Source organism: Cydia strobilella, chromosome 24 (genome assembly GCF_947568885.1).
Source record: "Cydia strobilella chromosome 24, ilCydStro3.1, whole genome shotgun sequence".
NCBI lineage: Eukaryota > Metazoa > Arthropoda > Insecta > Lepidoptera > Tortricidae > Cydia > Cydia strobilella.
In genome coordinates this window covers 3,558,030-3,582,806 of record NC_086064.1, presented here as the reverse complement: position 1 = coordinate 3,582,806, position 24,777 = coordinate 3,558,030, and the positions used below count along the sequence as shown (strand labels likewise).

Below are 24,777 nucleotides of genomic sequence, written 5' to 3'. Positions count from 1 at the left end.
AAAGTAGAAGTTCATGCCAGCGGTGCTCTAGGAATCTGTCCATTTGGCTTGAAGCTAAGTCTTCTCCACCCAGCCGAGTCTACCACGGCCGAGTACGAACATGAGCACATCATCTTGTCCAGGTCCGGGAGACACACGGGAGAGGTGCCAGGACCGCTTCCTGGAGGGAGTCGCTGAAAAAATACAGTTTATAATCCCGGTTATTTATCATAAGAGGGAATCAAATGACGACCGGTCTGGCTTAGTCGGACCCATTTATTTATTTATGTGATGAGCACAGATATTTGTTCCCAAGTCACGGGTGTTATATGTATTTAAGTACCTATGTGTAGCGTCTGTTGCGGTGTTCATGTTAAACCAATGCAAACATGAGTGACCGCAGTTCATGCTGCTCCGGACGCCCGACACAACGCTGCAAGTCCCGCTAATCAAGTGATCACTCACCACTGAGGCTGACACTTAGGGATACCAAGCTCTGAGGCCACTTGCATATGTGCATATGTTTAGATTTGTTTAACATGACTTTGGACACTTTGACAAATGAATGATTGACTTATATAATTACCCATTAATCATTATTTATTTTAAATTATTAATTACAACTTATTGATTATTTTTATTTTAAATAAAGTGACATTTCTAATAATATTGCATGCGCTGGGTAACCAAAATCATTGTACGTCGCAAGACATATTACAGAGAACAAATTGTTTATAACACCTGTATTCATTACCTGTAATGCACAATTGATGAATAAATGATTCTAAATGATTCATGGTCGTCGTGTTAAGCGCACACTTCGTTTGCATCCTTACGTTACGCCTCGGCCATGTAACACACGCTCCGAACGTGCATGCTCGACGCTGACGCCGAACGAAATACATCAATTAAAACAAAATTATAGCGGTTGGCCGAGCGTGCACACTTAAAACGTGCGGTTACTTAGTCCCCTCGGATAAGATGCTGTCCAGTGGATGAAATAATATAGTTATTTGTGCAACAAGAGAGGAAAGTTGGTTTTTCTTGCGAGTGTTTAGTTTGAGTCCAGAGAAAGCGAAAGATTCCATAATTGAATCACGAGCGAAGCGAGTGATTCTAAGGTAGAATCTTGAGCGTAGCGAGGGACTCAAAAACACGAGATGTAAAATAACTTTGCTCTCGTGTTGCACACATAATTTTTCACCTCAGTAGTGAGAACATATTAAAGGTTAAAATGTATTTCGAATTACACAGAATAAACAGAAAAAAAAGTATTATAATATGTACGATACGATACGATACGAGACGAGACGAGCCCGGACCAGACCGGACCGGACCGGACCGGCCCGAACCAGACCGGACCGTACCGTACCGTACCGTACCATAAAAAAAATGTAATAAAAGTATGAAGTTCATGGCCTTCACTAAATTAAAAAGCTACATTGTTTCACTCCCTGGAGTGAGGAAAGTCGCACTTTCCTCACTCCAGGGAGTGACGAAAGTAGGCTTGTTCGAGCTGCTGAGGTGAAAAAGATTTTTCACTAACCGCCGCCGCTGCTGCCGCGGCGCGCGTGTCGCTAGCTCCGTCGTCGCAGCAACGCACACGACGACAATACGACATGTGTGGCTACTAGCGACGCGTACGCTGCTGTTTGGTAGCGGCGTAGCCAGACCGCTACAGTTTGTAGACAGTCCTGGGAAACAAAACGAAAAACATATCAGTCGATATTTCTCACTCTGGCTCCCTTTTGGATGTAAATACTATCGGGAGTATAAATTACCTGCCTAATATTTTATCAGATTTTAAAGGAACTAACTTTTTTAAAACACTTTCTAACCTTACAAGTAACAACCAAACTTAAAGCCCTGTTGGGATAAAGCGAGTTTCTTTACAATATTATTCCTCATGAAAAGATAATAGTTATTTGTTATACAAGGGTGCAAAGTTGTATTTTACCCGCGAGTGTTTTAACACACGAGAAGTAAAATACATTTGCACCCGTGTGTAACACAAAACTTTTCCCCTCACTATAGCGAGGAAAGTGCAACATCCACAGGCGTTAGATCATCTTCATCAACTGGAATCACTCATTTTTTTCGATACTATAACAAAAAACTGGAAATTCTGTACTTTTACGTGAGAAGTTTTTAAGTAAAATTTTTGTTTCTGACGTATGAAATGTCAATGATGCGTTTTGAAATTGCATCGACTTAACTTGTGCGTTTAGAATTATATTTAACATAATTATTAAAAAACAAACGTTTATTATGGAATTTTAAGGTTTATGACTTAAAATCATTAAATAAAGCTAAATCTGGTATTTTTTATTACATTCTCAAACCATTTATTTAATGATAATTAATATCGAACGAACCATTTTTATGAGCGTTTTACGTTTTGTTATCTGTCAAGCTACTTAAACACGCTCCATCCAAGGTCAAATTACTTTCCCCACTAGTGGATAAAATGCGTTTTTCCCCGCTTGTTTTAAAGGACAAAAGACGGCTTGCCGAGCTACTAGTGAGGGGAAAATTAAATTACAATTCGAAGGTGCGAAAGGTACAAAAAAGCACAAGCTAGGATTATTTATTAGTTATTATAAATAAACATTTTGTCCGGTAAGCATTTACCCACTACTGATACATTGACCTACATGTAAATGTTTCCTTAGTTTAGGTATTTGTCATATCTTTAGAGGATATGATGGTGTAAATCAAATGCCCAAATACATGCAAAATTACTTTAATAAGAAAAGGATGTTGATTGTACAGAGATCGAATTGGAAGTGAACGATGACATTTAAAAATGTTCCAAGCACTGTCAGCGCCTACTGTTATAGATAACGCAAAGGTTACCACATGCACTTGTAAGTCCTTTCGACATAGGCTCCAAAGCCTGTACATACTCCCGGCTGTTGAAAACTCGCTTTTCAACCTCGAAGCTCTTCGGCTGTCGGAAGCTTACACAGACGTACGAGAGATCGGCGCACACAGCCTCTGTTGGTGGTGACGTCTGCCACTCTGGCTATTCCATCGGATCCCGTGATGAGGCGTAGAACACGACCGAGTCTCCATGTCAGAGGGGGAGCGTTATCTTCTGCCAGGAGCACCATATCACCGACGCTCAGCTTGGCAGCGTTGCTCTTCCATTTAGTCCTTTGCTGCATTTCTGATAGGTAGTCGCGCTGCCATCGCTGCCAGAAATGCTGCTGTATTTTTTCCAGGCGTTCATAGCGTTGGAGGTAGTTTTCTTTACGGTCACCCAAGTATTGCGCTGGCGGAGCAGTTAGCGGCCTTCCGATAAGAAAGTGTCCGGGGGATAGGGAAAGAAGGTCATTGGGACACGACGACAACGGGCATAGTGGCCGACTATTTAAAATAGATTCCACCTGTGTAAATAAAGTGGAAATTTCCTCAAAAGTGAGGTGGCTATTACCGATAACACGCTTTATATGATGTTTAGCCGATTTAACGCCGGCTTCCCATAGTCCACCAAAATGAGGAGTGTAAGCCGGAATGAACCTAAACTTTATAAGGTTTTGACTTGCAAAATCAAAAAGAGGTTCTTGGTTTTGTTTGATAAATGACCCCAATTCCCTTGCGGCAGCTACAAAATTAGTACCATTATCGCTAAAAATCTCAGTTGGTCTGCCTCGGCGCGCTATAAAGCGTCGAAGAGTCATTATGAATGCATCCTTAGTTAAATCACTAACGGCTTCGAGGTGAATGCATTTATAACGAAGACAGACAAACAAGCACAAGTAACATTTAATCAAACGACTTCCACGGCCCTTGCGATTAATGATAGTGAAAGGACCAGCGAAGTCCAGCCCGACTGACAAGAAGGGATAGTCGGGAGTAATCCGTTGGGATGGTAAGTTACCCATTTTAGGTTGTAGGGTTTTCCCTCGTAGACGTCTACACCTAACACAATTATTTACAACACGCCAGGCGAGGTGACGTCCGTTCACTGGCCAAACTGTTTCTCTTACGGTTGAAAATAATAAGAGAGGACCAGCGTGCTTATTGACGATGTGTTCTCTTTCGAAGTAAAGCCTTGTTAGTCTATGTGATGCATGAAGTAAAATGGGATGTTTTTTATCAAATGAGTAAAAATCTGTTGCATCTAAGCGCCCTCCAACACGCATTATCTTATTATCTAAAAATGGGGACAAACACAATATTTTGCTTTTACTGCTTAAAGGCTTATTATTTAAAAGTGATTCATATTCGTCTGAGAAAGATTGACTTTGAGCAATAATGCATAACGAATGCCAGGATTCACGCAATTCATCAGCTGTTAATATGCCTTTACGCTTGATACTATTTTTGGTGTTATATATGAACCTTTTTACGTAAGCAAACGATCTAATAAGTCTATAACAAGAAGAGAATCTTTCGAAATCAACTATTGGTTCACTTATTACTGCGGAATGCACTTTAATTTCAGGTAAGGGTTCGGACTCTTTAACCTTTAAGACAGGCCAATTGTCTTCATTTTTGAGCAGAAAGTTGGGACCTAACCACCAAAGATCCAATGACATTATGTTTTTTGGGTCAACACCTCGTGAAATGAAATCTGCAGGATTTGAATCTGTAGGAACGTACCTCCATGATTGCGGAGAAGTAAGCTCTACTATTTCACCAATACGATTGGCAACAAATGTTTTCAGTCTACTTATATCACCTTTGATCCATCCTAGGACTACGCTCGAGTCACACCAGGGCACTATTCTATCTGGCTTGTATCTGAGGGAATCTAACACGGACTGCGTGAGCTTAGCAGCGACCAGTGCAGCGCATAATTCAAGCCTTGGAATGCTGGTGAATTTAATTGGTGCAATTTTTGATTTTGCACATAACAATTTGACAGTAACATCCTCATTCGAGCCTATCGACTTAACATAAATGCATGCCCCATACGCAGACTGAGAGGCGTCACTGAAAGAATGAATTTCTATACGCTTAGGCGCGTCGCCTAGCACCCATCTCGGTATGTTTAAATTAGACAGGATTTTTAAATTTTCTGAAAACTTAATCCAGTCATTTTTTATTTCTGATGGGACTGGCGAGTCCCAATCTAATTTTTTCTCCCACAGTTTTTGAAGCATAATCTTTGGTATAACAATAACTGGGCTCAGAACACCTAACGGGTCGAATATTTTAAAAGAATTTGACATTATAAAGCGCTTTGTTATTACAGCGTCAGGTTCATTAGACATTTTTATAGGAAAGTGCAACGTGTCACTTGAAGGGGTCCATCCGAGGCCCAAAGTACTTGAAGACTCACTGATAGTTAAATTATCTTGTTTATTTATGTCAAGATTGTCAAAAATAGATGGATGATTGCTTTTATATTTTCTGAGATTAAAACAACCTGATTTTAATGCGTTTGAAACCGATTTTTGAATGTACATTAATTGTTGAGGATCGTTTGCCCCTGTAATTAAGTCATCTACATAAAAGTCCTTTTGAATGATGGTTTTGATTAACTTATCATCCTGTTGCTGCCCTAGTTCCCACAAGCAACGTGTACTGAGATAACTTGCGCTAGCTGTGCCGTAAGTTAACGTGTTTAACACTAACGTTTGAATAGGTTGTGACTCGTCCTCTCTCCACAAAATAAGTTGCAAGTTCCTGTCACTCTCGTTTACCAAAACCTGTCGGTACATTTTTTCAATGTCGCCAGTTAGTAGGTACTTGTATTGTCTTGCGCGAATTAAAATTGAAAAAAGAGTATCTTGAACGTTAGGACCTACCATCAAAACGTCGTTAAGAGAGTAACCGGAAGTGGTGGGGGAGGATCCGTCGAAAACTACCCGCAACTTGGTAGATTCTCGCTCCTCCTTAATAATTGCGTGGTGGCAAAGGTAGTACGATGGGCTAGGGCTTGGCACAACATTAGAAATTGAAAGATGAGCCAGATCGGCATATTCATTGATAAATTTTGTATACTCACATTTGAGTGTAGGATTTCGTTTAAATCGTTTTTCTAAATTAAGAAATCGCTTTTTGGCAGTATTGTAACTGTCGCCTAAACAATCTACAGATTCTTTCAATGGCAAATTGACACAAAATCGTCCTTCCTCGTCCCTTATAGTATGAGTGAGGAAGTGTTTTTCACATTCACTTTCTTGTTTACTTAAGTTTTGTTTTTTGGGAACTTCTTCCAAGTCCCAGAATTTTGACACTAGATTTTCAATATTTTCATTCTGAGTTGAAGAAACTATAGCATGATTGCAGAGTATCCTTTTGCTAGATACAGCTGAGTTTATACGGCCACATACTATCCAACCGAACTTTGAACTTCTTAGCTTTGGGTTATTTGGTCCTAGGGAAATTTCCTCGTGTCCTAAAATATCCCAGAACAGATCAGCACCTATAACAATATCTATAGGGCCTGGCTGATGAAACATTGGATCAGCCAACTCAATATTTTGAGGTAAATTGAATGAGGTAATATCGACGGGCGCTTTTGGTATACGACCGGTAAGTTCGTCCATGACGTAACAAGATAAAATAGCACTAAACTTATTTTTTATTGAATTTAATTGAACATCACAAGTTCCTTTTATTGTATGTTTAGAAGGAGTATCGCCCATGCCTATAACATTTAAAATTTCAAGTGAGCGGGGTTTCAATGACAATCTGGCCTTAAGAGACTCAGTAATAAAGGACGACTCGCTTCCATTATCTAAAAATGCACGAATTTTTAACTTTTGATGGTCAACAGGATTCTCGACTTCAATAATTGCCGTAGATAATAAACCTCGATGGCCTTGAGTTGTATTTTGATAAGCATAATTGACGTGCACTGCGTCTTGTTCGTCTACTTGTGCGAGGTGGCTTGAGGAGGGAGACGGACTGTGCAGAAGACTATTGTGTCGCTCGGTGCAGCCGTGCTCGCGGCATGGACCCATACGGCACTCACTCTCAACATGACCTTGCCTCAGACAATTAATACACAATTTATATTTTGTTACATCCATCATTCGCTCGTCAACCCCCTTCGCCTTAAAAGTAGGGCAATCATAAATCCTATGACGCTCATTACAAATAACACATGCAAATATATTTTGCCTTTTATTGTTATAATTATTGGTCGAGGTTGCAAAAGACTTAACGTAATTATTTTGAACTGGTCTTTGACCGTTATTATTATTCGGTGTAGAACGAGAAGGGACGCTAAGCGGCCTTGTCACACCAACGAAATCTGATTTATTGTTACGATTTAACGATTCGAGTACATCAGCACGATCGATCATGAACTTGTAAAATTGTTCTAAAGTGGGTACATCACTTTCCAAATTATTGCGGTATTCTTCCCATTTTAGCAACGTATTGCTATCTAACTTAGAGGATAACATGAATATTATCAATACGTCCCACTTTTCTGTGGGCTGGCCTAGGCTGGTTAAGGCGCGCAAGTTTTTGGTCACGTGATCAACCAAAAATCGCAATGATCGCTCTGATTCGCGTGGAAGTTGTTTAATATTGAACAATGAATTTAAGTGATGATTAATTAATATTCTTTTGTTATCATATCGATTGCAAATCATTTTCCACGCTTCAGCATAATTATTAGTTGACACTTCCAAATTTGAAATGATCCTAGCCGCATCACCCTGTAGATATGACACGAGATAATGGAATTTATGTATGTCTGAAATACGCTCATTTTTGTGTATTAAATTTTCAAAAGTATCGCGGAATTCTAACCAACGAAAATATGCGCCATCGAATTTGGCAATCTGTATTTGAGGTAATTTCAGACCTATTTCGTGAGGGTGATTGGGGTCATCACAACATGACGTATTATGCGCGGAACTGCGCCTCTTTTCGCATTCAAATTTTTTAGAAAATCTTTCGACTAAATTTTTTGCCGTCGCAATATTAACTATTATTTCGTGCTCCATGATGTCACGTTCTTCAATTTCAGCCGAAATATTTTCAAAATTTAAAACCTCTATTTCACTTTGCAATTCATCAACCTTGACGGACAAAGCCTCAAACTTTGAGAGTTTCAAATTTAACTCGGTTAATTGAATATTATCCAACTCCGTCTTTGGTGCAATAGTTTCTAAATATTTTCCAAATTTAGTAATTTGTCCTTTGGCCGAAGTCCTTTTTCTAGATAATTGAAGAAACATTAACTTATCTGCCTTTTCAGTTTCGTTCATTTTGCTAATTAATTATAGTAATGCAATAAAATATATAAAATGGCTCACGTTCCTCGTTTTGGTGGTACTTGCCGACAGGGAAACTGGCTGCGCACGCTCAGCAGACTCCTCCCGGCCGGTGCCGAGCCACGGAGTTTATTTTCAAACGATGCCAGCAGCGCACAGCGATTTTAAATAGTATTGTCCTGGAATAGTCGGCATATAATGCTAAATATCTTGTAAGCAAAGATAAGGAAATCGGAACCTAAATTAAATTGAACAATACGTAAAATATTTTAACTTTCATTTACACTAATTAAATGTTCAAAACTTGGAGATTTAATGATAGTAATTAAAATTTTATTGTCAACTTCGTAATATTGAATGACTTTGATGTCAAATTTAAGTGAAATAATATAAGATTGCAAAGTTAAATGCAAAGTTCTTTGTTCACTTTTTTCTATGTTGTAGGTAGATAAAGAATCTGATGCAATGCACCTTTTGCACTAATTTAAGGTTTTTGGACGTAATTATAGCCTTGAAATCACTTGATTTACACAAATGAAGATATATTTTAAATAGTTATATTGCCTGTTGTTAGGATTATTGGAATTTATATGAAGGATAGACACTTATCTTTTGTTGGCGGGCGGCGTACGAACGTAACTGCTCGATGTGAACTTTAGCCGTTTCACTGGTCGAACCCTGGTTTGGAGATCTTCGTTTCTTGAAGCCTGGTGACTTTAGACATCCCCTGGTAGCTCCAGAATACAACAGCAATCCTCTAGACTTGAACTGCGATGTTGAAGATCCGTTACTCGTCGCGCCGGCCGATATCGTATTTAATTATTGTACATTTTCTGGATTATTTCGCGGATTCTTCTTTATTTCCCCTCATGGGCCACCATGTCATATCTTTAGAGGATATGATGGTGTAAATCAAATGCCCAAATACATGCAAAATTACTTTAATAAGAAAAGGATGTTGATTGTACAGAGATCGAATTGGAAGTGAACGATGACATTTAAAAATGTTCCAAGCACTGTCAGCGCCTACTGTTATAGATAACGCAAAGGTTACCACATGCACTTGTAAGTCCTTTCGACATAGGCTCCAAAGCCTGTACAGTATTGTTATCAAATTTCCATGAACGACAGAAGATACAAATTCGTTCGGTATTAAAGTTTTTAACTTGACCTGTACCTATTTGGAGTTGAATCTATGAATGTGCTAGTATTTAAGTATAAATTGTATATCTACCATTGTATTAAACCAATTAGCATAAGTTTTAAATGAATAAATTTGTCTTATCTTATCTTATCTTATCTTATTTTATCGTATCTTATTTAATTTTTTCTATCAGATTCTTGACCACAATTTAGTAAAAACTTTATAAGATACCTATAGAATAATACGATATGTATTAGCACTAACCTTCTGATACATATTGCCAGCAGTACAGTTATCAGGGATGCCGGCAAGTCCACAGCAGGACCATGGTAGCTTAGATACGGTTGTAGTTCCGCTGAAAAAAAAACAAGGATAAACTACCATCTTAAACCTTATTATACATACAAAATTTTCGTGCCGATGACTTTTTAATACTAGTAGAGTCAGACCAAGCTAACTGCAGCGATTTCGATAGCACAGGCTGTGCTTAGCTTGATCTGACTCTACCTACTGCCACAGGGCGGACACGCTATACATCAAAATTCACTTGCGTTTCTATGTGTGAACGGCACGTCTGTACACGCGTCATGCGTCATAGTGTGAGTAAGTTGCCTAAAAATAGTACTGAGCGGCCGGCAAACGGCCGTCAATCTGCTGTCGCGGGACGAGGTCATTCGAGTCGGGGCGGGGCGGTGCGTGGCCGTTCTGTATGATAATACTATTATTTATTCTGTGCTACTACTTAGGGCCAAAATGCTTTTGACTGGTATATTCTAGAATCTTTAAGGTATGTAAATGCTTTTACAGTACATATGGTGCTACTTTCTCGCCCTAGTGCGTAAAGAGCACTTTTCGTGCATATGTCGAAAGTTTAAAGGGCCATATGTACTGTAAAACGTTGTACGATACACGTGCGAATAGGTAATTCGCAACTCGTGTCGATTTATAACACTCCCTGCGGTCGTGTTTTAATTTATCGCCACTCGTTTCAAATTTCCTCTTTTCCGCACTTGTATCGTAAATAACTATTTCTATAGGGAGTATTACTGCAATGTTCTGCCGCCAGATGTAGATGTAGACGCGAAGGATCGGACTCCCATCAATTGAATTTCGCGCCTTTTCTAGTGACAAAGTTGGTTTGCCATAGTATACAAAATGATCTAGACTTACTTGACATTCTCACAGCAGCTAAACGCAACGCGTAGCGCGTGTGTCCACTGTCCATCCTCTTTTTGTAGTCCTTTCTGGAAACATAATGATAACAACCATTTAAGGTGATTAAAACATGTGGGTAGGTATGATAAACACCCCGATAATGAACGTGGCACTAATAATGAAAGGTAACCTATAATTCCTGTAAAATAAGTAGGTATTTTACGTCAGTTTATAAACATTAGCATAGAGTAACTTATACTAGAGCGGTACTGTCATAGTAAATTTTGTAATCCCAGTAAATTCACTGCCATCTGTCGACACACTTTAAAACTAAAAATGAAGATTTATAAAAATACGATAATATGTATTTAAATATAGATAAATGATTTTTTTTATTTGCATTAATTATTTTTATGATTTTGACCCATGCTCTTTCACTGATATGCGTTAAAATTGTTAAACGCCATCTATACGACTGTAGGCCAAAACTAGTAGCGCCCTCTGAACGAGAATCAAATTTTCTTGATTTTCGAGGCACGTTTTTTCCTTAGACTGTATCCATCTATTACGGAGAAATCTATCTTTGACATTAGTAACATTTTACCACAAACAAGTGTCATAGACCTGCTAAGTTTGATATTTTATTATTTTTGTCTCATCATCATTTTCCTCGCGTTATTCCGGCATCTTTGCCACGGCTCATGGGAGCCTGGGGTCCGCTTGACCAATCCTAAGAATTGGCGTAGGCACTAGTTTTTACGAAAGCGACTGCCATCTAACCTTCCAACTCAGAGGAAAAACTTAGGCCTAATTGGGATTAGTCCGGTTTCTTCACGATTTTTTACCTCGCTCAATCAATCAATCAATCAATTTATGTCTGCTTAAAAAATGTGACTTTTTCAACCAAAGGTACCACATTGTCGCTTGTCGATAAGGTTGATTTCTAATTGAAGCTATATGGAAATAGCGCCTTATTGACAAGCTACTATAAGTACCCTTTTGGTTGAAAATGGCACAAATGGCAATCGTACATAAATAAACGCCGATCGAAAAAAAATATTTCGAGATGACAGATTCTACGAAAAGTCACGTGACTATTCCCATACGTTATTTTCGTTTTAATTGGGGTTTTCTATTATCGATAGTCACTTGGGAAATATGTGGAAATATGTACTTCAAAAGGGGCTTCTAGAATGAAAACACTGACCTCAAGTAGCGTAGACGAGAAGTAATAAAACAGCGCACACTCCAGCAGAACTAGCAGCAGAATGAGCGCCGAATACTGTAATGATTCTCTTAGATTAATTAAATAACTGGAGGGAAACAGAAAGTACACATAAAAGCAGATACATGTAAATGTATTTCATGTAAATACACATCCCTGGCCATTCAGCGAGGTAATGCCGCCAGTATTTTTGGCACATTTGGTCCGGGGGATAATCAGAGTGGGGGGTAATATTGTATTTGTTATAATTTAGTTTTACTTTTTTGCATTAATTATTTTTCTATTCATAAACTGAATAAATGAATGTTCTTCAAAAAAAAAACATAAAGGCAGTAAATGGGCAGCTGAAGATTTAGACTCAGTCACGGCTGAGTTGGTTACCAGGCAGCGACCTCAAAGCTATGCATGCCATACGATTAATACCTACATATATTAATGGGCCACTTTGTATACAATATTCAATTTAAATTTCAATTATTAATTCAGACATAGGCCCATATTATTTGTTAGTAATACAATAAAATTAATCTTAATATGCTAATGTTAGTAAGGGCACATTAAATTGGAAATAAAAATATACATAAAAATTTAATTAATTACATAATGAAGACTGCCACATTCCAAATCCTACCGCTGTACATGCAACAGCATCCAGTGGTGTTGGAACGGATAGTCTAGCCTCTCGGCCAGCACACGTAACAAACTGTTGCAGCTGCCGCGCAACCGCCCCGCATCAGTGAGGCAGTACGTTTACGCATTATGGCCTGAAATCCATCGGTTAGAGCCTCCGCTAACATACCTGATGCACTGCAGAAGCGGGGCAGTCCCAACAGTACCCTAAATGCATTATTATATTGTACTCTCAAGGTATTGAGAGTACTCTGCGTGTCTTACGCAATTCAATTTTCAATACGAATCTGTTATTACCCAAAAAATACCGATAGTATTTATGGCTTTTCTTGTAAACTTGGTTGTTCTCCAAGAGGTTTCCAATCCTTGATAGGAAATATCATAGAGTAACTTATACTAGAGCGGTACTGTCATAGTAAATTTTGTAACCCCAGTAAATTCACTGCCATCTGTCGACACACTTTAAAACTAAAAATAAATATTTATAAAAATAAGATAAAATGTATTTAATATGGATAAATGATTTTTTTATTTGCATTAATTATTTTTATATAATTTTGACCAATGTTCTTTCACTGGTATGCGTTAAAATTATAAATAACAAACGAAACAGTCAACGCCCTCTATACGAGAGTAGGCCAAAACTAGTGGCGCCATCTGATCGAGAATCAAATTTTCGTGATTTTCGAGGCACGTTTTTCCTTAGACTGTATCCATCTATTAAGCTTTAAATAATAGTTCCTAATCTCTCCGGTGGCGCTAGTTAGGCTCTGGGACATGAGTATAACATGAACCATATAAGGCAACAAATAACCCGACCAAATTACGTAGGTTGTTTTTGGTAGTATTTCGGTGTATGGTGGCGCCGCCTAATTACTGTTTTTTTGATGGACACTTTTCATACATAGAAAAGCTCCTTTATACAGTCTCCATGATTACGAAGGTTATTTGTAAGACATTTTTTTGATTTGTATTTATTAATTTATTAAATAATGTTATGTAAATATCTAGTCAATGACGATCATAATATAAATTCATGTAGGTAGATTAGTCTAGCATAATTTATAATGTAATTTCATATTATGAGAATAAATATCTAATCTAATCTAATCTATTGACGACGACTTTAGATTTGCAGGAAGTGAATTCCACTCCTTTAAGGATGACTCACGTTAGACCGGGCCGTGTCCGGGCCGGAGCTTCCGGCGCTTACTTTTCTATGACATAACAGGTGATCACGTGATGCTTTCCATAGAAAACGAAGCGCCGGACACGGCCCGGTCTAACGTGAGTCATCCTTTACCATGAGAAGCAGGAACTGTGATTGTGTCACCGCTCCGCAGAAGCCCATTAAGGCCACGATGAAGATGAACAGCGCCAGCAACGCTAAGGCCACACCCAGGGATGCAGTCAACGTGTGTGACGCCAACAGGGTCTGCAATCGAAAACACGACAACTCCATTTTTCCCGAACGTACATGTGGAACGATATCGTAGGCATTTTATACCCAAGCGATTTTGTTAGAAAGAGCTTTTGAACCTTAGGCCCAAAAATAAAAATAAAACGTATAAGAACGTACTAGTAGGTAAGGTAAATCAATTTTTTTTTGTTATGTTTATATATATATATAGTAATATACATATATCGACATTTGTTATGCTTGTATCTGTTGCTCTTTTGACATGAAATCATTATTTATATGAATTTAAATTAAGAAAAAATGGTAAATTTTTGACATTCTAATTATTATTCTAGTCTATATTATTTTGAATCTGACATTTTTTGACACTAGCCTAATTTAGTGTCCCACTGCTGGGCAAAGGCCTCCCCTCGTTTCCTCCACTCGACCCTGTCGTTTGTAGTGTCCCGCCAATCCGGATAAAATGCGTCCAAGTCGTCCCGCCATCTCCTTTTCGGCCTGCCTGCACCCCGGCCAGCACCATCTATGGTGTTCCGTGGGTCCCACTCGGTAACCATTTTGGCCCACCTTTCAGGGTGCATGCGGCAGACATGCCCAGCCCAGTCCCACTTAAGCTTAGCGGTCTGGACACCTACATCTACAACTCGAGTTCTGGAGCGCAGTTCCGTGTTTCCGATTCTATCAGTTCTGCGAACACCTAGTATACTGCGCTCCATCGCTCGCTGGCAAACCTTGAGTTTGGACTTTAACGCCTCAGTTAATGACCATGTTTGAGCACCGTAGGTTAGGATAGGCAGGATACACATGTCGATGAGTTTGCGCTTGAGACACAGGGGAAGGTCGCCCTTCAATAGCGCCTTCACGGACCAGAAGCTCTTCCAGGCGTTGTCAATACGTCTATTGACCTCTATGGTTTGCCTGTTTTCGAAGGCAAGGCTGGCCCAAGTAAATGTACTCATCAACATACTGTATATCCTGCCCATCTACCGTGACCCTGTGTTTTGCTCCATTGGTCATCAACTGAGTTTTCGCTCTGTTCATTGTGAGTCCAACCTCAAGGCTCGCTGTGCTGAGATCTTGTAGCATGTGTTGTAGTTGAGATGCCGTGTGGGAGAAAAGGACGATGTCGTCGGCAAAACGCAGGTTAGTTAACCGTTTATTACCGACGACAATGCCCAATCCTTCCCACGAGACCGCCAGCTTTTTGAATATCTCCTCTAGGCAACTGGTGAACAGTTTAGGAGACAGCGGGTCGCCCTGTTTAACGCCTTTCTCTATTTTAAATATAGGACCAGGTGCGTGTAATCTGACATATTAATTATTATTATTATAGGTATATTCATTATTTAAATTTATTGGATTGTGGTTTCATTGTTGAAAGTTTTGTTTTTATTTTTAATGTATTTACTAACACATAGCTATAACGATGGTACTAACAATATTGTAAGGAATTTTGAATGTTCTGAAATAAAGATATTTTATTTATTTATTATGCCTATCAAAGAAATACGGGACCCTAGTTTTGTACATATTTTGCATAAGATTCATGGTTAAACATGAAACCCATCACATGATCACCTATGTACCTCTACCTGGTAATGTTTATCGCAAAGGTGGTTCGACTAGGTTACCCAAAGCTTAAACCCCGCTAGATGGCGTCACTTTCGCAAATTTTCAGGTTTTATTTTTTTGTGGAATAGTGTTGGTATCTGTATACTTAAAAGTATGTTTAGCGCACTCTTTACATAAATATTGAACTATTATAATAAACATTGAATACTTCATTAGTGCAAAAAACACTTTTAAAGTCGACAGAGTGTTTCTGTCATGCTATTTCCTACTATTACTCACACATGCAAACAGTGTTTCCGTGATGCTTGTAGTAGACAATTTCATGCAGTGTAAGTATGCTGCAATGGCGTTGCGGTATGTTCGTGGAAATACGTGCAAGAGGATTCGGGTTCGAGACTGGTACGTCAGGGGTACTTTTTTTTGTCCTTTTTGTGTTATCTTATGTTTCTTATACCTTTTATTCTTCGAATTCTTGTCCGATTCCGATATAACCGAAATATATTTCAGTGATATCGGAAACGGCTCTAACGATTTCGATGAAATTTGCTGTAAGGGGTTCGATCTAGCTAGGTCTTATCTCTGGGAAAACGAGCATTTTTGAGTTTTTACTTATGTTTTCTTATTCTCCCAGATATTCAGTATTATTAATAAATTAGTTTATAACGTTTTATAAAAATATGTGACGTTTTGAACTAAAAGGTACCACATTGTCGGTTGTCGATTAGGTTGATTTCATTTTGAAGCTTTATGGAAATATGACAACAATAAGTAGGTACCCGTTTGGTTGAAAACGCCCACATATATTGAAAACCTGACTTTCACAAATCTCACCTTTTTGGGTTCTTCCAACTCAGAAAGGATGGAGAATACTGACGATTCTTAGTAGCACTAGCCCAAGGAAGTCCAGGTTTGTAAGTGTCAGGTATCAGTTTTTTTTAAAGCGCTAAATATAGTTCTACAAGTAAAGCAATCCCTTTCTGCCCAGCCTCTATAGTATTTTTCAAACTGGAAGGGTACGATGATAGATTTCATCTCCATACAATTTATAACCTAATAATGCCAAATGTTGCAAAATTATATTGAATTGAGATCTATCATCGTACCCTTGCAGTTTGAAATAGTTATTTACGATACAAGAGCGGAAAAGAGAAAATTCGAAACGAGTGGCGACAGATTAAAACACGACCGCAGAGAGTGTTTTAAATCGACACGAGTTGCGAATTATCTATTCGCACGTGTATCGTACAACGTTTTACAGTACATATGGCCCTTTAAACTTTCGACATATGCATGAAAAGTGCTCTTTACGCACTAGGGCGAGAAAGTTGCACCATATGTACTGTAAAATACTTTTTAGTACATATGGTGCTACATATACGTTACCGCCCTAGTGCGGTAATTAGTTACGTGCATATGTCGAAAATGTAAAGGGCCATAATTATGTACTGTAAAACGTTGTACAATACACGTGCGAAAAGGTAATTCGCAACTCGTGTCGATTAAAACACTTCCTTCGGTCGTGTTTCAATTTATCGCCACTCGTTGCCAATTTCCTACTTTTCGCACTTGTATCGTAATGTACTAATAATAAAGTAGTAATTGTAAAATAAAATTAAAACTTTTTATATATATTTTTTTTTGATTCAAGTAGGTACAGTGAGTAACAACATTGCATGGCCTTCTAATTATAACTATTATAGAAAACGGGATATTTATCATGTTTATTTATATTATTTATTTCTCGATATTTTGGCCGGTCTTGCAAGACCAGTCGTTGTGGAGATCCCTGGGGAGGCCTATGTCCAGCAGTGGATGTCTTGTTGGTGTAGATGGATTCACACAACAAATGAAATAACATTTTTTCATATTTGTTATCCGTAGTTGTCCCTGTACCTGAAAGAAAAATAATATCATGATAGCACAAAATCTCTAATGTTATAGGAAGGAAGATGATGCAACAATATGGATTCTAATAAAGTTATCATTTACTTACCTAGTAATAATTGTGTTTTTCATTCATAGACAAAATTCCATAATTTTCATCCCCAGGAAGTGTTTTATTTTACTTTATTGCAGTGAGGATGTCCTGATTTTTTCTGGCTAATGAAGGAAAACATTATATTTCCAAGAATGCCTCTTCATTTTGCACAATACCTAAAAAAACCTAGAGTTAGTGACACATTGACTATTCGGCAACCAAAACAGTAATAATTACATTATATAGGTATTGTTCACTGCTTATATCTACCATTACGGAAGAAGTGAGAATTATTTTCTAAAAAGATCGGCACGAGAAAATTACAATGTACAATGAAGGAATGAAACTGTACCTACCTTACGAAACTTCACCATCATGAATTCCGCTTCAATTGAGTCTGAATTTTTCTGGATTTTCGCGGACTAGAACACCGATGATTTTTGTAACTTGATTTAGACGTTGCTATCATTTTCAATTTATACAAACAAATTGATGTCACAATAAACATGACCCTATGTGTCAGTGTCAACACTGTCAAATAATAATGCACTAAACATGACGGCACTGCAAATCCTGCCAGGTCGGCCAGGCAACGTCGCCAACGTCATAGAGTGGCAACGCCGCACGCAACGTATTTGTACACGACATTTGTGACACACACATACGTAAAATTGATGAAAAAATTACGTTGATTTATGTATGATTTCTGTATGAAACAAAGTTTTTCTATTAATTTAGCGCAAACGAATATTCGAAAGTAGATAAATGAGCAAATATTTGTGTAGTAATAGTGTGTAGTGCCTTAATTAAAGCAGATTGAATTTTGTATGAAAATCGAACCACCTTAAAATGGCCCGGCAAGCTCTCGGCCGCTTTTTAGGGTTCCGTACCTCAAAAGCAAAACAACCGAACCCTTATTAGATAACTTTGTTGTCCGTCTTTCCGTCCGTCTGTCCTGTCAAGAACCTTTATCTCAGAAACGCGCTTAAAACAGTCCCTTGAAGCTGTAAAAAAAATCAAACTTCTAAGTTAACGTAAAAAACAGATCCGGCCATTTATGCCGCAAAAAACGTATATTTCGACACTTGAAAGTGTGTTGAGTTGTGTGTGACGGGAGGTACCCTAAGTAGGTCGGTGCTGCACAGTCTCAAGTGGAGGTGTTCAGCGGTGATCCATGAATGGACAATAATGTAATCTAATTTAATTTTCAATTTAATTTTTATTTTTATTTTATTTTATTATAAACCTACTAACCTTAGTTATAAGTAAAACATAAAATATGTAACTAACAATATATGGATCTTGGTTATCTAAATAAAGAACTTTTATTATTATTATTATATGAGAGTTGATTTGAATCAAATCTCAATATACTTAGGGTACCTTCCGTTAACATAGAACTATAAAATTTGGCAAGTTATATCGTCTTACACTACAGTAACTACAGGGAAAAATCTAAAAACTACAAATTTGTAAAAAATAAAAGAAACAAAAAATTTAATAAAAAAATAAGTTAAATTTGTAAAGGAACTCTCGGTGGGCGAGTCCTATTTACTACTACTACTATTACTATTTTACTACTATTACTATTACTATTTTTATTCTTATATACCATTTTTTACAGTTTAGAACTATCTTGCCTAAGTAAACCTTTAACGCCCCAATACCTACCTCACACGCCCTCAATGATGATTACCGTTATTAGATAACAATAACAATTACATTCATTGCTTCACCAGCTCTGACCCGGATCCGGCTTTGTCCGGACGACCCGGTTCCGGATCGTATCGAACATGATACGGCAATTTGTGATAGATATGTGATTCGATAACGGTGACATGCCACTTTTATGTCGGTTAATGAAGATTTTTGGGGCGATTTCTGATAAAAATGGAAATTTTTGGGTCAAAAACGTTATTATATCATACAGCTTTAAAAAAACTGAAGGTTTAAACATACTTATAATAATGATACCGACATCCCAGCCATTTTTTATTTGCACGCTGTGTGCCATATTAAATATATAGCTTGAAAAACGCGGGGTTTCCCAAGAGGAAATTAATTACACAATACCCAGAAGTTACTGGAGGTTAGTTTCTGGTTGTGGCTTACATATATTGATTAAAATCGATCCCGATTCAATAAAATTATTTATTTGGGTAAAGAAATAACAAGAACTCAAATCTGTAAACATGACCCATTTACTTGGATGCACAAATATGGAGCTATATGACTTGCGCTTCTCGAATAGGAGCCTCGCATTATGGAATGGTCGATGGCACGGTGCCGCCGTGCGGCTGACACCGAGTAACTATTTATAGAATATCGAATTTGCGACTACTTTGTCTATTCAATTACATTTGTCTTTCGTTATTGTTACACTGTTGAATCTACTGGTTCCTGTTTTAGAAACTGGTTCCCTGTTTGTAAGAAATACCAGAATGTTTAAACTATGCCCCTTGGAGAGAGGCTCTCAGTGGGCTCAACTAGCTTTCTTATTATGGGATCAATGCCGAAATCGCGAAAAAAAATGTTGCCTGTCCCATAATAAAAATTGCAGACCTATAAAGACACTACGCAGAGTATAAGCGGTGATTAAAATTTCATCCTGTATATATTTTAGGGCACCTATGTCCACATATATTATAAGCTACTGGTTTCTGCCCGCGACTTCAACCGCGTACAATGATGATGATGATGGATTAAAACTATCGTATGTCCGTCCCCGGGCCTCAAACTATCTCCTTGCCAAATTTCATATAAATCTGTTCAGCGGTTTAAGCTGCACAAACAGACAGAAATACTTTCGCATTTATAACACTAGTGGCTCTGTGAGCTGAACCACCCATGAATCCGCCATTTTGAAAAAAATCTGGAAACTGAATTGACAACATAATTCTATTTAATTTTTAAACCTGCTTACAAAATTTCACGAGAATCGGTTGATAAAGTAGACGACAACATCCGGACATACGAAGGCATTTTTGCTCCAAGCTCGGTCAATTAATAGTAGTATGGATGGTATAGAAAGGATGCCAATCTCTTATGGCAGAATTGTTGCAAAAGTGTTCGCTTTCAGATTTAAATAATAGTTCCTAATCTCTCCGGTAACGCTAGTTAGGCTCTGGGACATTAGTATAACATGAACCAACAAATAACCCGACCAAATTACGTAGGTTGTTTTTGGTAGTATTTCGGTGTATGGTGGCGCCGCCTAATTACTGTTTTTTGATGGACACTTTTCATACATAGAGAGTTGGCTCCTTTATATAGTCTCCATGAATAGTAGGGAGACCTACATATACGTAGTGTAGTAGGGATAAGGGAAGCTTAATTTGTCAAAGAAATTAACAGTGAATTGAGAAAACTATCGTTTAAAGCTCAACCTGCACACAGACATACCGACCTCTCCTATTAAAGTCATTGGCTTACCTCATAGAGTTTATAGGTACAAGTAGTTATAGATGCGCCACCGAACGACCGGGGGTAAGAGAAAGAACATTCATATAAAATTTGGGCAGCATACGATTTTTTCTCTTTCACTCTTATAAATTTCGGTATTTTGCCATCGCCTATGATGCCACCCGGTCGGTAATAAGGACAAAGCACTATATTTTCTTTCCTCTTATAGGAATCGCAATAAGACTATCTTTCTCTATCAAAGAGTGTCAAGCCCTTGGCTTACCCTGACCACAGGGCTGTCAATCTTGTCAATGACCGCCGAGAGCGTGATAGGCGAGACGATCACCCAAAGGCTGAATGCGAACACCGCCCCACACGCCATCTGTAACAAATAAATTGTAATTAATAATAAAGGAATGAACGAACCAAGAATCCCGGAGTTGTTGAGTTGTATCGCAGCCATAATTGTGTGTTTTTAGTTTAGACCCTTTACATCTCTGGATAATTTGATGATCTTTTTTATTATTATTTACCTACATTTTATCTCTGACACCTAGAGACTTTTACATCTCTAAACAATTTTAGTACTTTTGTTGTTTGTATATTTTTTATTAGTTTTTTTGTGTAATTTGACATTTATATTTATGTAATTGTTTTTTGTAATTTTAGGTTAATTTTATTGTTTGTAACAATTGACATGTAAAAGTGCCCCTGTGGCCTATTAGCTGAATAAATGTTTGATGTTTGATGTTTAGTTTTTATTTTATTTTATTTTATAATAATATGTATGTTAATTTAAAGGTATTTATCTATGGGCCAATAGTTGCCTGAAAATAAGGAATTTAATTTCATTTTATTTATACTTATGTTATAGTCTGGACCCGAGTTCAAATAAACAAGGTAAGCAAATATATGACAGAATAGAATCACCTAGCATCTGAAATATATTTTTTTACATTTCTAACTCGAAAAGATGACCGGTGCAAGAAACTCGGCCGTAGCGATTTTTTCAAAAAAAGAAATTATACTTTCCTACGAACAAAAACAAACAAAGGAAAAAAACCGGCCAAGTGCGAGTCGAACTCGCGCACCGAGGGTTCTGTACTTTTTAATATTTGTTGTTATAGCAGCAACAGAAATACATCGTCTGTGAAAATTTCAACTGCTATGCATAGGTATCACGGTTCATGAGATACCCTGGTGACAGACAGACGGACAGACGGACAGCGGAGTCTTAGTAATACGGTCCCGTTTTTACCCTTTGGGTACGGAACCCTAAAAAGAATTTATAGTTACACTAATTGTCTTAGGTTTACCTGTAAAAATAGTTGTAAGTGTGGAAAAAAAAATAAAAAAAAAATATGGAGGCGGTGTTATCGCTACATCTACTATCCTGACATCTTAACCTTTATTGTTGGTTACCTCATACCCATAAAATTATGATTCTAATATTTTTTTATTTTTTATAGGTACCTAAAGGTAGTTCCCAAGTTTTTGTTAAGTAGGTACCTAATTACTAATATATAACTAGGTGTATCTAGACCATATTTATGTATAAGAATATCAGCATTAAGCTTTATATGAGATCAAAAGCCCAGAAATCAGCATCTTATTCAAGTAAAGTACAAGGGACAGGTGCAAGGTGATCGCGTGATAGGTCTCAGCCGAATCTGAAGGCCTAAGTAAAGCTGGCCTTCGGTTCCTGAATATTTAATTCAGTAGCGAAAGTTGCTCGGCTCTGATGGTATTACTCTACATGCTTCGATTGTAGAAGCATAGAGTAACTTATACTAGAGCGGTACTGTCATAGTAAATTTTGTAACCCCTACTATTCAGTGCCATCTGTCGACACACTTTAAAACTAAAAATAAATATTTATAAAAATACGATAAAATGTATTTAAATATGGATAAATGATTTTTTTATTTGCATTAATTATTTTTATATGATTTTGACCCATGTTCTTTCACTGGTATGCGTTAAAATTATAAATAACAAACGAAACAGTCAACGCCCTCTATACGAGTGTAGGCCAAAACTAGTGGCGCCATCTGATCGAGAATCAAATTTTCGTGATTTTCGAGGCACGTTTTTTCCTTAGACTGTATCCATCTATTACGGAGTTATATCAATCTTTGGTAGAAGTAACCGGGTCCCTTTGTATGGCATAATTATTGAAAGTCATAATGTAATGATTGTCATATTATCATTAGGCATAATAGGGTATTTGACTGTATTTAAAATAAATTGTTTAACACCACGCATGAGATAAAGCTCCCGAAGATTAAAAGAGAAACGTAGACAGCAGTTATAGATATGTGATGAGTGCAATATTATACTTATATAATAATGAAAAATGTTAAGATTGTATTCCTTTTGTAGTTATAAGCCAATATTCAATTATTCACCACTACCTCTGGGTAAGAATAATTATAATGTAAACTGCTACACCGCCTACACCCTAGTAGCGTCCATGTTTGTACTTAATTAGACTTTTAACATCTTTGTAAAATACCATGGTTGCATTGAATAAATGATATAATAATATCATGATATGATATAATGATATGATATTTTAAGACACAATTTCTATTTTAAAACCCGTATAAAACTATAAAGAGTAGGCAATTTGATTGTGACGTCACATGCTAGTGTTTTATATAAATTCCATAGTAGCAAAATCGTTTTTACAGTTCGAAAAAAGAAGCTGATTTGACTAGTAGTCAAATACCCAATTCTCAGGATTTTTCTCAGATAAGTATAGCTATAGATAGGTTAGGTTAGATTTGTTTTGTGGCAATCCTGAAAGTTACGCGTTTATGAGAAAAACGAAGTTATGACTAACGAAAATGTGGACAAATAATACATTATGACTTATAACTTTATGGGAAACAATAGAGACCCAGGAGAAACGCTTAGCTATGGTCTGTCTTATATGTAGCTACAGTTTACCAATCCCTAGAGCCTGTCTCTAACTTTGCACCAAAACAGTGAGTCAGGTCATTCGTTAATTTTCATAGAAATTTGACATTAATTATGACATCGCCACACTTTATCGTGCAGTTAGGTTGGTCCGACCCACCGGTTAAGTAAAAAACTTCACAGTACCTATGATGGTGCCTTCGGCTCAGCATTGCTCCGAGAAATTATTAGGGTTGACACAACTTGACGTCCCTTTGCGTACACGACCAGATAAGATAATAACTTGAATTCTGACAATCCTAAATAGCCGAAAGGGATAGTGCCATAATTAGAAAGGATCAGCATTCGTCCCTGAACCGCTGTCAAACTTCGGTTTTATAGGTAGTTTAACGCACTAGTGCGATAATTAGCACATTACGTAATTGTGTCGATAATTAAAAGGGCCATATGAACAAAACGTACGATACATCTGTGAATTTAATACCTTCGGTCGTGTTTTAATTTATCGCCGCTCATCGCGAATTTCCTATTTTTCGCAAATGTATCGTATTGTATTATAGCTGAAGCTCTTGCATGTAGTTGTGTACAGTTTACAAAACGAATTATATAAATTACAAATATTAAGAAATGAATCTTCATGATTATAAATTATACCTAATATCTTATCAAAGTGAAAAATGAAACTGCAAACCTTAGGTCAAATAGGTCAACTCTGCGCCGACTTAACATTCTCGGCAAGCAACATAATATGGCAGTGCCAACATAAACGACAAATTCCTATTGAAATATGCACTATTTCACTTTGTGACTACAAAGTCCAAAGTCAGCTTAGACGGACTGTCTAGGTAGTTAAAAGCCTGACCAGTAATATATGATCATTGTCAAGAGGGCGCTGTTGTTGTGCATGTATAGGGTGACAGTACAGTATAGTATGAAAAAATTAGTTTCAGTTAAATTCCGCAACATGGCGCATGATCATATATTCCTGGTCAAGCTGTATAGGTTTATGAACATTACAAATTAAAATTAAAAGCTTAGAGGTACCAACCATAACAATAAAGTTGACTACCAGCAGCACCGCCGCTGCGAGTTTTGAAGTTCGCCCCGGTTTCCCGCCCATTCTTATATGTTCTGAAACAAATAAATCCATACTAATATTACCTC

At 37.5% G+C, this 24,777-nt stretch overlaps 2 protein-coding genes across 2 annotated transcripts; both read right to left on the bottom strand.

Moving 5' to 3' along the window:
- Positions 1-1,525: 1,525 nt before the first annotated feature.
- Positions 1,526-24,740, bottom strand: LOC134752338 (CD63 antigen-like). The gene is made up of 7 exons (XM_063688012.1): positions 24,662-24,740; positions 20,975-21,073; positions 13,623-13,754; positions 11,672-11,746; positions 10,480-10,553; positions 9,574-9,664; positions 1,526-1,673 (listed from the first exon to the last, which is right to left on the bottom strand). Exons 1-7 carry the CDS (start codon positions 24,731-24,733, stop codon positions 1,557-1,559), a joined length of 660 nt encoding a protein of 219 aa, XP_063544082.1. The 5' UTR covers positions 24,734-24,740; the 3' UTR covers positions 1,526-1,556.
- Positions 2,877-8,441, bottom strand: LOC134752337 (uncharacterized). Its single transcript, XM_063688011.1, has one exon. The coding sequence runs from the start codon at positions 8,157-8,159 to the stop codon at positions 2,910-2,912; it is 5,250 nt and encodes a 1,749-aa protein (XP_063544081.1). The 5' UTR covers positions 8,160-8,441; the 3' UTR covers positions 2,877-2,909.
- Positions 24,741-24,777: the final 37 nt, after the last annotated feature.